Source organism: Pseudopodoces humilis, chromosome 1 (assembly GCF_049639895.1).
Source record: "Pseudopodoces humilis isolate 2021_Gansu_Grassland_sample_001 chromosome 1, ASM4963989v1, whole genome shotgun sequence".
NCBI classification, from domain to species: domain Eukaryota; kingdom Metazoa; phylum Chordata; class Aves; order Passeriformes; family Paridae; genus Pseudopodoces; species Pseudopodoces humilis.
This window is the reverse complement of record NC_142200.1, coordinates 60332350-60347575: the sequence shown is the minus strand read 5'-3', so window position 1 is coordinate 60347575 and position 15226 is coordinate 60332350. Positions and strand designations below refer to the sequence as shown.

The window sequence follows — 15226 nt, the reverse complement described above, 5'->3', positions numbered from 1 at the left end:
ACACTCAGAATCCAAACACTGTCTTTTTAAATTCTGGTTTACAAATGGCAGGTGTTTGGTTTACAAGGGAGGTGTTCTCCCTACTGACTTTAGATTTTTTTAAATTCTGCAGCAAGGAAGAAAATGCAGATGTTGATGTAAAACATTCTGAATATGTCCAGCCTCATCCTCTGAAGTACCTGTTCATCTTTAGACAATGTACATTTCAGATACTTGTCAGGTATCCTACCAAATTATTTCTAAGAAAGCTCATCCTTCACTTTCACAGTATTTTCTTCCTGGTTCTTTGAACTCCAGCTCTGTGAACACGCTGTCACATTTCAATCTCACTGGAACATTTGATAGCATGAACATTAGAACAAGCTTGCAGATCCAGCAACAATAACAAAATCATCTCAATCTATATACTGAAATAAAATTAGATTCATACCTTACACAGTGCCTCTAATTTAAGAATATACGTACTTTCCATGTTCAGTCACAAAACTTTACTACTGAATTTAGTAATTTTTTTTCATGCTTCTTTCATAGGTTTTCAAACAGTAAAAAAAACAAAATCAGCTACTAAAAAAGAAAAAAATAAAGGCTAGACAAATTCCTAATTTATTCTTCTGTATCAGTGACAGAGCACAATGAATTAACTGGATCTGCTGGAACTTGAAGGAGAATTATTTATATAATTGGTAATAAGCCCTGAGGAGAGTTCAAGAATTTCTACGTACATTTTGACTATATAATTCTACATTACAGTTTGTAACCTCTGAAAAGCTACTTAAGAAATAAGTTTTTCTACTTGTAAAAAACCCAAAGCAGCACAACTGAAACATACAAATAAATTTAATCAGGCCAAATTTCAGCCTTTTTGGACAAGTAAACTCTACCAGTGCCTTGCAGAATCTTCAGTGAAGATTCTTGATCTTCAGTGAAACAGAATGCAACAGATAGAGTAGAATAAAGGAGACAACAACAGTATTAATTTTTTATTGGAACTAAGTTTCTGATTGCTTCAAAATTATTGCCAAGGCAGAGAACTTTCTGAATAAAAGCATATCTTGCAATGCTTCTGACATGTGGTACCCTGTGAAGTTGGCACTCTTCCAGAAGTTACAGGTAACTTGCTTACCAAAGCTTCTAGATTCTTCACTTTAATGATCCGGTATTTTGACTTCTTCTTCTGCAGGATACATCCCAGTTGAAAGATTCCAAGTCATGACATTTCCAAAGATATTGTTTGTAGCATGCACACATTCTTAACCCATGGAATAAGTCTTTTTTCTCCATGGAACACGAAGACTGTAATACATACAGCACTGTTTTCTAAAGCCATAGGTCTTCACAACAGGCTCCTGCACTGCACCACTCTTTTCACAGTCTTGCTGCCACAACTTCTGTCCTCTTATGCAAGTCGCACTTTCTGCCACATGCATACCATACATTATTCCTCCAAAACCAGATTTTAAGATCTCTTCACTTAATGAGTATTACTTTTAACAATCATTTCTAACATGAAATTCAAAGGAATCTGTAGAAAGTGTCTTCCAGTAAAAGCCCTTGTTCTTGATCTGTTCTTGATGCTGAGGTGTAAATACAATTCTGCAGTGCTTGAATCCATTGGACTTTGAGAAGACTTGAAAGTTTTTGCAACTCTTCAAATTCTGTCAGAGCTTCATTACAACATAGCAGTCATGGCTGCCGAGGCAAAAACTTGTAACTCTTCTCTCACACTTGAATAACGTGTCTTGCACTAACTCCCTGAGCAGCAGAAAACCTTGAGAGCAGCTAATGACGCCCAGTGTCATAGAAAAGGGCCTCTAACCAGTATTTTCCCAGGCCTCTCTTGTGTGTTGATTCTTTAGGGTCCAGAAAGCAGTGAGCTCAGCCTGTAGTACTTCCCTCAGTACAGTACTGACACTGTCACTCTTGCCTGTGCAGATGTGTATTTTCAGGCACCTTTGATCAACTTTGTTCAAAAAGGCTGAGAGGTTCAAAGGTGGAATGAGCCTTGCTTCCTGGGAGAACAGGCTAAGAAGATAAAGTAGAAGTGAAAGGCTTGTTTCTTGTGTGACTGACTGTATAATCATTTTGGTTTTTAATAATCTCATTGATTTTTATCAGTATTCCCACATCTGCTCCTGCCTCTACTTTCTGTATGTCATACGAAGCTCTACAACAAGATTTTCATTTCCACTGTGACATAGGTATACAACACATTTTCAGTGTTTCACCACAACTCTTACTTTCATTGACATATGACAATCTGGATTCACATTCTCAATTTCTGGGGGAAAAGACACCCCAAAAACCAAATTCACCTTGTGTACATCTTTGCTCCTCCAAGTCCACTACAATAAAGAGAGGCAGAACATTCCTGTCATGCAGCCAAGCAGCTTCAGCACTGGTAGAGCTGCATCTGCAACAGTGCTGTGTTAGCCTGCTGATTCTCAGCATTCTGCCTGAAGCTCAGCAATGAGTACATCAAGCTGACAGACAAGTGGGAGACAGTTTAGCCTGGGAAGGTGAGAGACTAAAACACTGACTATACATCTCGCCACTAGACAGATATATAAATATTTGTATGTGAAAAGGCATAACTAAGGTTTCATACTCTAAAACAATTCTTTGCTCAGCAGTTCACTAGACAGATATCTCAGAAGAATGTTCAGCATAAAAAGAGAAACACAGTTATAGACATAAATCAGAAAATGAAAGTACCTGAACTATTAGAAAAGCAACAAAACAGTAAATCCCCAAGCAATATCTATCCTAGGAGGCTGGAAGAAAAAAGTATTATACTTACTATAGAAATTCCTGCGTCTCAGGGCTTTCTCTTGCTTTAATTATGAAGATGCAAGTCATCCCAAAATAAAATAAGAAAAAGAAATTAATGTGCTGCATCATTCAAAGGAAAATCCTAGCACTTCCAGAGAAGCCTTTGCAGATTAATTGCACTACAGGCCAAAGTTTCCTTCGTCAAATAGGAAAAATTAGAGCCTTTATAATTTTCTGCAAAAGATGGAAGTGCTGACAAAACTGTACTTACAGTTAACACAAGCTTACTTTCAAGAAAGCCCTGTTATTTAATATCGTTTCAAGAAATGATTATGGCTTGAAACAAAACATCTGAAGGATGCCAGGAAAACCTAAAGTATGATTACTGCTCCTAAGTTTTCAGAAGGTGTAGTTCCAACAAAATAAATAAGGAAAAAATAACAAAAATAAGGAAAAAAAAATCTCACCCCAAAGGGAAAAACTACCTAAAAGCAGCTCACCCACAATTTTGAGTGGATTTGGTTAAACCTTAAGGCTAGCTGAATCTCAGGAAAGATCATTCATACCATGAAGAACAGGAAGGGTGTCTTTCACTGGCTGAATTCAGAACAGATGACGGCTTTTTGGCAGAAACTAAAGAAAAGAGGAACTTAAACTCCCACCTAATAGCCAAAGCAATCCTGACTCATTTTGAGAATTTTCTGTCAAGTAAACACAAACTTGTCATTTACAAGAATGGAACAGTAAGTGTGATCATTCTACCACTACAGCAGCTGTCTGTCCAGAGCAGTCCATGGAGTTAAGTGCTGTATTTTCAGTATTCAGTGGCATGAAAGAGATGCTGGACATGGGTGTGAAAATTCAATAGGAAGCAAGACTGACACAACAGTTAATTGTCAAGAAGCCAAGTAGCTATACTTCCATGGCATTTACAATATAAGGGAAGTTACTTCGGTCCTGGTATTGCCACTGGCAGTGGATGGTTTTGTATAAATGAAGCAGGATTTCATAAGCTTAGAAATACAGACACAGTGTTCCTTGCAGTTATGCTGCTCCCAGTGCTTTTGTTACTCGTTCTCCAGTTTTACAACAAACAGCTGCTAATACCAAGATCTTCAGACAAGTGCAGAAAACTTAGCAACTGTGAGCTGCTACTCAAAGAGAATTTCTTCCTAACTATTCAGACAATCAACTTTGCACCTGGGTTACTGCCTTTGTTAATATTAGAAATGCAGTTTCACACCTGAAGCTAAAGGTTCCATTTTACTTATGTTCCCTGCTACTAGATCAGGAATTAAGATTCTCACACATTAGGTAAGAAAGTTATTCTCTGTTCTGGTTCAGGGATTGTAACAGCTGTTTTTGAGCTAAGCCTGTGAAAAGTTAGAGTAACTTTTGGCAAAGTGTCTAACTTCGAGAAGCCAAAACTCAAAAACTACTGGTTTTAAGAGTTCAAACCTTCCGTGCACATTGTAATCTGCACAAACTACTGTATAAAGTAGTTGTCCACACAATTCAAGTTCACAGATTATCAAACAGAACAGTTACAAGTGCATAGTTAAGTATTACAAGAACAGAACATAATTTTTCTTAAGCATACACAATCTTGAAATATATCAGATATACAAGGATATGCATGGAAATTCTACTTATTTTAATTCTTCAAGCTCATAATAAGCAAATCAAGTTTTGGGGTTTTGTTTGTCTTCCGTTTGGTTTTTTCCCCTCAAAAGGAAAATTCCACAATTTAAGTTTCTCTGGATCATGAAGATATGCTGCAGAACGCAACAGCATGCTTTTTGAGACCAAATATAAACAATCCAACAGCAAGGTAATTTTCCTGTAACTAGTTGTGTTAACATTCCAAGTATCAACACAATTATGTCTGACTGAAATATTTAAACAGCAATGGCTGATTTTACTGCCACGAAAGAGAACAGAAAAGTTGCCTACACATCAGATATTTCAACCAGAGGCTCTGATGCACAGCATTCGGGGTAAGAGGCAGAAGAAATAAGAACACTGAAATGGTAAAGACAAAGACTAACAGCTCTCTTCACAGATTTGAACACTCCTTGTTTCTAATGAGCCTGTAGAGTCTTGAATACAAGTTTTTCTCCTTCTGAGACACGGCAGGCATTTCTACCTATCTAACTCCAGATTTGGAGGGACGGCAAGGAAAAGTGAATCTTTGATAGAACCAGAACAGTCTTCATCTGTGTTCCACAGTTCACAAAATAGGCAATGCTCTTCTGCTGATAGCATACCTGCAAGGGCTGATCAAAATACATGGAAAAAATATGTGCCACTCTAGGATTTCCTTTCTAGCAAACTGAGCTATAAAATTAATGCATATTTACAAAACCAGAATAAATTATATCACATAGCATCATATTCCAGGTATATACACAGCAGATGTATTTTATTTGGGGACCATTGTCCCAAAAAAACTAGATTTTTTTTTTCCTCAGCTGTGGAAAAAAAACCAAAAGGGCCAAACAAACACATCTTTCATGTATTATATCCTCTACTACTCTCACAGGCCTGTTTAAATTAAAAGGACTAGTAAACTTATATAAATGTTGTTTTCTAAACATTTTATCATAATGGCTAAAACTAAAATTCACCTGTTTTTCAGAGTACCCAATATGAGCCAACTCCAATTTTAAGAGCCATGAATTATACACACATCTATGAATACTTTGGCTCATTTGCTTTTTATAACTCCCCTTCACATTAATACCTGTTCTGCAATGAAGTCACAAAACTCCATCATTGTGCAACTATACAGAGGTCACACAGCACCCAATGCACAAGATAGACACAGCATTGTACTGTGATCATCCCAGCCACACAATCTTTTGGTCATCAGCACCTTTTTAACAAGGGTCTGGTCTTATGAACTAACAGCACTAGAAAAAATTATGCAGAAACAACCTAGATAAATATCTTATGTACCTATTCGAAATCCAGAACAACCAAATTACTCAGGTGGAAAAACAGAAAAAAAAAAGAGATATAATAGCCATGTACACTGAAATTCAACTGAAGTATTCTTACAAATCTGTCAGATAGCCAAGCTTTACTACTGCAGCTATAAAAAAAAAAAACGAAACATTTTACTTTGAATAGCTATAGGAAACAGGCCAATGAAATGAGAATAATTTTATATACGTAGCATGTGTTTACATTTGTTTCTTCAAGTTCTCTTAATAACTGTCCTTCTGATGAAGGACTTCTTCCTGCATTTTTGAAATAACTTCTAGTGGCAGACAAGCACAGAGTATCTTTAACAATGCCATTTTAAAAACAAATGGGCAACTGTTAGGAAAAAGGCAATCTGACTGAAGTCATAAAAAATGGCTAATAGATTGGTCAGGCTAGTACTGTGGTTTAGGAAAAGAACTACTCCCTTCTCTCCATTTTGTTATGTTGTCAGGACATCCTCTGGTATTATTTTGAACGGGAACTCCTGCAGTAAGGAACAACTAAAAGCTATTCACTATCTACATCTACCCTGCATTAAAAATAAACACAGGCTCAGGACTTTTATAGTTATTCCAAACCTAGTGGTACAAAACCCTGAAATCAGTCTATGAGTCCTCATCTTTTTCCACCAAAGCCCACAACAGATTTCACAATTTAAAGAAAGAAACAGAAGATTACTGCAAAGAATGATAATGTGAGCTTGGAGAGTTATTCCTACAGCAATGCATCTGTGTGACTGACCACAACTCCACACACATCTAACAAAAATCCTGTTTTCAACCTGTCCTACTCTTGCTTGCTATCAGCTCAAAGACTCCACTAACACAAGCAACTTTGACAGATTTATCTGCCAAGACAAAAAAAATTTAAATTTGTCCCAGCGTACATCCAAACATGAAACAGAAGGAAAACTATATGGAGATTTTTTAATAAAATATATGCTGGGTTTCCTACTTTTTAAGGGAAAACCAGCAATACTTAGATTGCTAAGAAAGTTAGCTAAAAAACAAAAAAAGAAACAACCACAAAAGCAAAGCAATTCTTTGCATCAGCAGGAACATTTGGCAGGACATGAAAAATACAACTGTACACTTCTACTCGATCAACAGGGAACAAGAAAACTCAATCCTGTGTGGGGAAAAAAGGGGGGTGGAGAAAGTAGAGCCACTGACTCAAATAAGAATCAATGCTATTAAAGTGATCAGCAAACAGGGAACACAATACTATTAATGTCTCAATAGCAAAGAGGTGGGGAGATGCCCCTCATTTCCAAAAAAAAAAAAAAAAAAGAAGAGGGCACACCAACACTTGAGAAAGGCAGCCTTGCTGTTGTCTCTAATGTTCCAGGAAGAATAAAATGTCATTAAGAAAACATCAGAGCAGGCTCTTCAGTGTCACAACAATACAATCTGATGGCACCAAAGGAGTACAGACAACTGAGTTATGTCTCACCTTTACAGACTGAGGATGTGGTGGAATTGTAAACAATCATCAGCCAAGCAACAGCCAAAGGATCAGTCACACAGCATTTGTAAAAGCCTCATCTCTAAATATACCCTCACAGAACGGTGCCTAATCATTTAATGTCTTTGCTTGTTTTGTGCTTAAAACAGGGAGCTGCTATTAAGATGCTTCAAACTGAACTATCAAGTGTCAGACTTGATAGTTAAGTCTACATAACTCCTTCGGGAAATCAGAACTGGAGTTACTATCGAAGTAAAGCTCATTTTATTCAAAGTACAGGTGAGTTATGTAGACCTGGAAGACAGAACAGTACTTTTACCAACTGTGTTCAAAAACAGAAAGCTGAATTCTTTCACCACCTGTGGCCCCTGTGTAATTCAAATGTTAATTTCACAATTCACACACATTTACTTTTAGGTACAGCTGATGTTTCAAGTTGTGGTGCACAAAGTAGAGTTGTGACATTCCCACCTCATCTTTTTCTTGGGATATTTCGAATAATTATTGTTACAAATCTACCAATAAGTCAGAAAAGCACTTGAAGCCGTGTGAAATCAAGTAGTGAATTTGGAAGAGTCCCGGATTTATGATTAAATTTGCATATACATTTAATATGGAAAAAGTTTACCTTTCTATGCTTTGAACCACGATAGTGTGACTGAAGACTTATAGCACACATACAGGAAATTTTACAAACCTGAAAGAGAAAAATTGAAGGCACATCTTCAGTTATGCTACAAATATTCTGCCGCTGGTGAATCATAAATGTGAAAAACATCTGTTCCTACAGTGTAATTGTGTAATTCTCAAGGTCCTCTTTGGCTCAAACAGTACAGTTTGCATGACTTTTAGGAGAACAGCTTACCACTAAAATGTCCAGAAATAGTATGCAAACCTGTTTAAACAATACATGTTTAAATAAATCAGGTGGTAAGAAGTTTTTAAGAGTCGCCCCCTTCTGTGCTACCAGCACTTTCTGAATTCTTAGTTTTCTAAAGTTTTCCAAGCTGGAAAGTCAGCAAAAGGGACGATCGTGCAGTGACTAGAAAGGAACAGAAGCAAAATTACGCTCTAGAATAACTGCAACTCCGTTCATTGTTCATTCAAACCTACGTTAAAGGGATCAGAAAAACAATGGAGGAAGACACATGCATTTCATCAAGATCCACAGACACGCAGATACCATTGCAATAATTAACAGAAGCCAATACAGACGTACAAATATTTCTTAAAAGTTAGCTTTTAAAAAAGCAACGACTAGTGCATGCTAATATTGTCTATTTCCTTTACATACTGTCTTGTTATATATAACAAGATACGCTGTCGCAGGAACTTGAATAAGCCAGAAAAACATTCAGTGCTACAAAACCACTACAGGAATGGCAAACGTAACGCCTTCTGACACGGAGTTACAGCTTTTAGAGATAAATGAGCCTTTGCGACCGCCGATCAGAAATACTCAGCAGAGACTGGAAAGGCTGCAATTAAGAACCATTCACCGCACCCGTGACTGCTCAAGAACAACCTGAATTCACCGAATCCGGAGAGCAGCAGCTCTTCCAGGGACATCACTCCCCACATTACAGCCCCCCTCGCTCCCAGGTCTGCCCGGCACGCCTGGCTCAGCTCCCCAGTCCCCGCACGCCTTCCACTGCCTGCCCCGCCTGAATACCCACCGAAGACACACACTCACTTCGCAGTAAAAATGTTTTTCCCCAGGCTCCGCTTTGCCATTTTCTGCCTTAACTTCCTCAGGCGCGACGTTCATCCTGCACGGCCGGGAAAGAAAAATTAAAAAATAAAAACAAAAATAAAACCAACTCTTGCTCACACGGTGCTTTACAGCGACCTGGGGGGAGCGGGGGCCACGCCTCAGGCGGACGAGCCGGGTTATTATTTTGCTATTTAAGCGCTATTGTTTTATTCTATGGCTCAATCCACATCTTCCACCCCCGGCGCAGCCTCACACCATCCGGGAGCTCGCGCCCACCTCGCCCCCCACAGCATTCGTCACTTCCGGCACTGCCACAGCCGCGCCCCCAGGCCGGCGGCCATTGGCGGGCAGCCGCTCGCCTTGGCCAATGGGAAGCCAGAATCGCTCCGCTCTCCCGGCTGCAGGCCACGCCCACGGGCTGAGGCCACGCCCCCGGGCCCGGCCCCGCTCCCCCGGGCCAAGGGAAGATCCCGGGAGCGGGCCAGGATGGATAGTGGCCGGGTCAGGAGGAACCCCGGGAGGAGGTCAAGGAGAGCATGCTGGGATCAGTTGAGGCCAAGAGAGGATACTGTAACCAGTTCAGACCAGGGTGGGTGCCTGGACCTGTTTAGGATGGATACTGGGAGCAGTTCAGGCTGGGGTGGGTACTGGGGCCAATCCAGAGCAAATACTGGGAAGGGGGCAGGGAGGACAGCTGCTGGAACAAGTCCAGAGGGGATACTGGTTGAGGTTGTATCTCAGCTCCCTCCCAGTTGAGGCCAGGGAGTGCTGGGCCCAGTATGGGGAAAGGGCAAGAATACACACAGCAGCAGCAGCAGCTTTAATTTAAATGCAAACGTTTTATTTGAAAATGTCTCAGCTTTATGCTTCTGCCTGGTAATAAATGTAAAATATAATTTAAGAAGTATGCTTGAAAGTTCCTTCTAAAAGCAGGCTGAGGAGACAGTACAAAACACAACAGAAAAATGTGCCGGTTTTAAACAACATCAAATCTACAGGTCACTGCCTGGTTTGAATTAGCCACAATATCTTTTACAGGTATATTGGTGATATACCGTGACACCTATGATACTCCTATGCACGCAGCAGCACAGCCAGTGCTGCTGGTTGGGTTACACATTACCAAAGGTGATCCCACAGGATTCCCTGGGTTGCCTTCCCCAGGCCTGGAGCTGCACCTGTCTGTTGCTTCATCTCACCAGATGGGCAGCATTCGTGCCTCAGTCGCATGCCCCAGTGCAGGCATTACCTGTGTCATGTAGAACATTTTCAAATAGTGGTAGAAATACACCCTCCCCCAAAAAAAGTTTTGGGGAATCGTGGAGTGCCAGATACTACCAAATACACACTACCAGATACCAGTTTTGCCAAAACTGTTGGTAGAACTCCGTGCGCCTATTTGTTTATCATAGAACCATAGAATGGTTTGGGTTGGAAGGAATCTTAAAGGTTATCCAGTTCCATTCCCCCTGCCATGGGCAGGGACACCTTCCACTAGAACAGATTGCTAAGAGCTAGTCTTGTCCTTCACTGTGTTTCTTCAGGAGAAGCAGAAATGGCACTTTTAATACAGGATTGTAAGTGGAGTGTGGTGGCAGATGATATGCCTTTGGTGATGGTGTTATTGGTACCTGGACATTTCTGTAACAGTCAGTCTTTTACATGGGGTCACATTAAAATGCTTGATCATTATTTGTGGTTCTAATCTCAAAATCTGAAATGGACCAATTGAAAACACTGCACTGTACATGCCATGTAATGCTTCCATACCCTTCTTAATTAAAAAAAAAAATAAAATTGCAAATTAAATTGCAATTTCACAGTGAAAGAATAAACCCATGTAGAAAAAAATGAAAGCAAAAAGGAGAAAATTAGTTCCTTGATTTTTTGAAAGAGAGACCTAAAGAAAGATCTAAAGAAAAAGGATTTTTGTCTAAAGAAAAAAGGATTCGGCATTGTATACACACTTTGCAGCACTTAGCTGGGGGTTTCTTGGCAGTACAGACTCCTGAAAAGAGGATGTTTCACCAGCAGACCTTTTTTTTAGGTTTAGGGGTACAGCTGCTATTAGTGAGTACCTCCATCATATTAAAGAGGAGGGAGGATGTGAGGGATTGCACTTCTGCCTAACACTGTTCTTTTGTCAAAACTTTTGAAGTATGCCTAAAGTGGAAATAAAGCTACAGACACAGAAAACAGAAAGGATGGAGATCAAAATGTACAATCCTATGCAATCAAAAAGGTGGAAAAGCTAGAGAAGGAAAAGGGAATTGCCTTTAAGGAAGAAAGTGTTCTTTGGTTTTGTTAAGCTCAGGGAGGAGAGGGTGTGAGGAAGAACCCTTTCAGAAGAGGGAAGTTTGTTGACCATGAAGAGGAAGAATCTTCTTAGCTATGGTGAGAATAGAAACAAAACTGAATACTATTATTGAGAACTGAGATAACTTTTGCCTTTTTTAAGCTCTTTTTAGAAAGACAAAAAAAAATACAATATTTGATGCTTGCCTCTCCTTATTTCACATTTTAAATTAGCACAGGGAAGATATACATAGTCCAAAACCTTAAAAAAAAAAGGGGGGGGGAAAAAAAGAGGTTCAGAAGGGAGATCTCATACCCTCCTGTGGTGCAAAATTAGATGGTCTAGACCAGAACTTCACCTGATTTTTTTTTTACATAGCCTTTTAATTGCTGAAATACAATTAATAAGACCAGCCAAGCAGCTGATGTTCTTTCTATTGCCTCCTGCCACATCTTTATTTACCATAATTCTACCAATACAAATATGAAACTGGAGCTGTCCCTGGAGCCCTGTTGCATCAAGGAAATCTTGAAAAACTTTGGACTGCATAGTTAGAGCATCAGCTGCACAATTACCAGCAGCAAGAGAGTTAATGCACACACCGAATTTGCCAGAGTTTGGAAAACTAGCCCCAGGAAAGGAATAGGAGCACTTCATGCCTCTTATAATGATGTTTTCAGTCTGATTGGGAAATGTTTCTTAGCATTGGAATGACTCAATCCTTGTTTTCAATAAATTATTTTTAACCCAAAAGTTACAAAATCATTTCTACAAAAAAAAAAAAAGTGATTTCAGATCACAGAATTTTTAACAGTGGATGAAAAATTAATGCTGTAGTCTCAGAATAATTACACCTTGATGGCAATATATCTTTTCTCGCCCCAAAATTTGCCTTAACAATTTTTTTTTTTTTACTTTACTTCCAAAGTTCCACTCAAAGGAAATCTTTGCCTAGGCACAAGCATCTCCAGACATTTGGGTTGTTTTTTTTTAAAAGTACTGTGTGTGTTTAGAATATATTTCAGCCTGTCACTGATGACTTTGTTCAGAGGCATTTCTGATAGCATGGTAGGGAAATGTAATCATAGTGACAAGAACATGCCAGATGTCACTGAACCATGACAAAGATCTGTTTGTCAGGATGGTAGTGCCTATGAAATGTAGAGTATAAGCTACCCGGTGCAGTCTTCGTGTATGAATCTCCTTCAGCTGGATAAAAGCCTTGTGATTACATCCCGAGCATGGCCACCTGCACAATCTCTTGCTCTCTACATGTTACAGACACCTGTTTCAGTTGTGACACAATTTCTCATAGGACCTGGCAAGACCTAAAACAAGAAATTCCAAGGAAAGAAACTCCTGTTCTAGTAAGAAACTTTCTACAGTCTAGTTTAGGTTTAGGATTTTTGTCTCAGTATGATTAGAAAAATACTTCAATTTTGAATGTTCACACCCTAAGGGAGTAGAGAAACAGAGAAGATATTAGCAGATACAGAAGACAAGAAAAATAGAACACATCTATAGCCCTGATATTCTGAGGTTGGTTTTCTTGGTTAAGTGACACTTAAATGAAATATGTTAATCTTTTTACCACTACCTAAGGCAATATATGTACATGGGTAGGGGGAATGATGCCTTTTAACTACTAAATTTAATTAAAATGTAACACCTTTTTAAGACAATATAATGGGTTTCCTGAAATAACTACAATGAGTGAGGCTGTCCTATTTAAGTTCCAGTATGGCTTCAACACGAGTTAAGAAAAGCTTCTAGGCAGCAGAAGCTGGTCTTATCCCACATAATATTCCTTGCCTCAGGCTTGTTGCCTCTTAAGTATTTTAAGTACTAGGAATTTCCGGAAAGAATTGCACATGCCCTGTCGATCTCAAATGATCAGAGGATCAGCACCTAAAGTCTTACAGAACTGACTGATGCTCAAATGTCAGACTTCCCTATACCATCCAAAGCAGATTCAGATGTAAGAACTTTAAGAATACATGACTGTTCCAATGAAGGGAGGGTAAACCACAGACTTTGCATTACCATGTTACAATCAAACAGTAGAAAATTAGTCTTTCCTACAGTGAATTTAGGTACAGTCCCTTAATCTTTCATTTCCCTTGTTAAATCTCTGAACTGAGGACAACTGAAACAAGCTTATCACTCACATAGTGCTGCCCTCACTCAGAATTTTTGAAAGAAAATTCTGAAAGAGGAAGTCTTTGTTATCCAAAGACTTTAAAGTCAATGCAAATTATTTATAACGTTACCCACGGTGGAGGTCTGCCCCAGTTTCAGTCACTACATGAGTACAGGAAAATCTACTCTTTTTGCTGTTTGAGCTTACTCCTAGCTCAAATCATGTTGTTCCTCAGTAAAAGTAGTAGCTTTCAACAGTGTTGGACTAGCATTTGTATGGTGTTCAACAGCTGTCCACTGGCAGCTGAAATCAGGTCACATTCTCAGTAAAGACTTTGATCAGCAGCTTTAGCACTGATAATAGTCTGCTTTCTGTGGATCAAGTGACATCCCAGGGGGAGACACCTTCTCACAGCTTTTATAACTGCTCATCTTCCATACCAAAATATACCCTCATCAAAGATCAGGGAATTCATGAGTCCATTCTCCATGTCTCAACCTCTGGAGAGTTTATGGCTGAGGAAGTTTGAATGCTATTATCAGTCAGGCATTTCTTTCAGCCTGAATGCTCCAAGTTCCTATTAGGCAACCATTTGACTAGGCATTTCTTCTACAAGAATAATTTTTTATTGTTGCTACAATAAATGCATTGGGAGGCTCCTAAAATAGACTTTAGGGTTGTGCTGAAGGGATACAAATACCAGTTCATTAAGGCTAAAAGCTAAACAAACACCAGCAATTGAACATATCTTAAACCCTACTTCTCAGTGCTAGCTTTTAGAATAATACCAAAGCAGCAACAACCACTAAGAAAATGTAACCATTTGAAAGAACTGCTCTGTCTTCCATCCTATTTACTGGTCAGTGCCAGGGGGTCATTAATGTCTGCACACAAAAAAAGTTTTGTAAGATTAAATCAGTGGTAATTTAGCAGGGTACAATGCATTGTCAGATTTCAGTCCCAACTCAATCCAGGGCACATATCATGGGGAGAGGATGAAGGCAGATCCGTGCTTTATAACACAAATGGCAAGAGATTATTTAAGCATTTATTTCCTCTGTTCTTTCCAAGTACTTAGAAGGTAGTGGTCTTTGTTTGCTTCCAACAATGGTTAGCAATTGTCCAAAAAGAGGATAAACTGCTGATCTCTTCATGAGCCCAGTTCTTGAGAGATTGCTGTACTGCATGTGTGATAATTTAGACTAGAAGAAATTCTACTGATACCACATGTTTTCATGTGAGACTGAAATAAGAACTCAGCCACGAATTAAGTGGGCCAAAATCAAATGTGATGTGCAGGATAAGTGTGTTTTTCTTGGTTTCAGACTTTATGGAATAATAAGGAAACAAACTTGACTGCATTTACACAGCAGGGAGTCAGAAGGTGACATCTCACTTTTGAGTCACACATTCAACCATCCACCTAGAAGCCCATTACATCTCACATCTTAGATTACATTCCCTTACATGCAGAAGCTTCACCTATCTCTATAATATTGATCCAGATGTCTAAAATATGTCTGGGTTTGTTGGAAACATGAGAAAAATAATTCTAACTGATATGTGCCAGGAAAGCCTGAGATCAGATAGAGCTACGTCAACAAAAAAGAATGGATTTTGTAACAGGGAGAACTTTAGAGAATTCCTTTTGTTAGTATAAATTGCTTCTGCACTGAAGAGAGAAACCTGGTTGGTTTAATTCTCCCACTGTAGTCACAGCAGGTAATATTTCTAAGCACAAACAAGGCTTTTGGTGGCATAGTCCTCTACAGAGTTGCACATGGTGCGACCACTCCCTTTGTGCGAAATGGCACCAGCATGTCCAGATGAAGACGACAGTGTTTTACAGTCACAT

General features: G+C 39.1%; 1 protein-coding gene across 6 annotated transcripts in view; it reads right to left on the bottom strand.

Moving 5' to 3' along the window:
* The window catches only part of LOC102111982 (uncharacterized), a 30946-nt gene extending 21707 nt beyond the window's left edge, over positions 1 to 9239 (bottom strand). The window contains exons 1-4 of one of the 6 annotated variants that reach the window (XM_088052023.1): positions 9212 to 9239; positions 8915 to 8990; positions 7850 to 7918; positions 2798 to 2831 (exon numbers count right to left, since the gene is read on the bottom strand). In XM_088052023.1, coding sequence (XP_087908149.1) covers positions 2798 to 2831; positions 7850 to 7918; positions 8915 to 8990; positions 9212 to 9228 — 196 coding nt within the window. In that variant the 5' untranslated portion in view covers positions 9229 to 9239. The other 5 variants (XM_088052030.1, XM_014256109.2, XM_088052041.1 and 2 more) reach the window with 5 other exon arrangements.
* Between the last annotated feature and the right edge of the window lie 5987 nt (positions 9240 to 15226).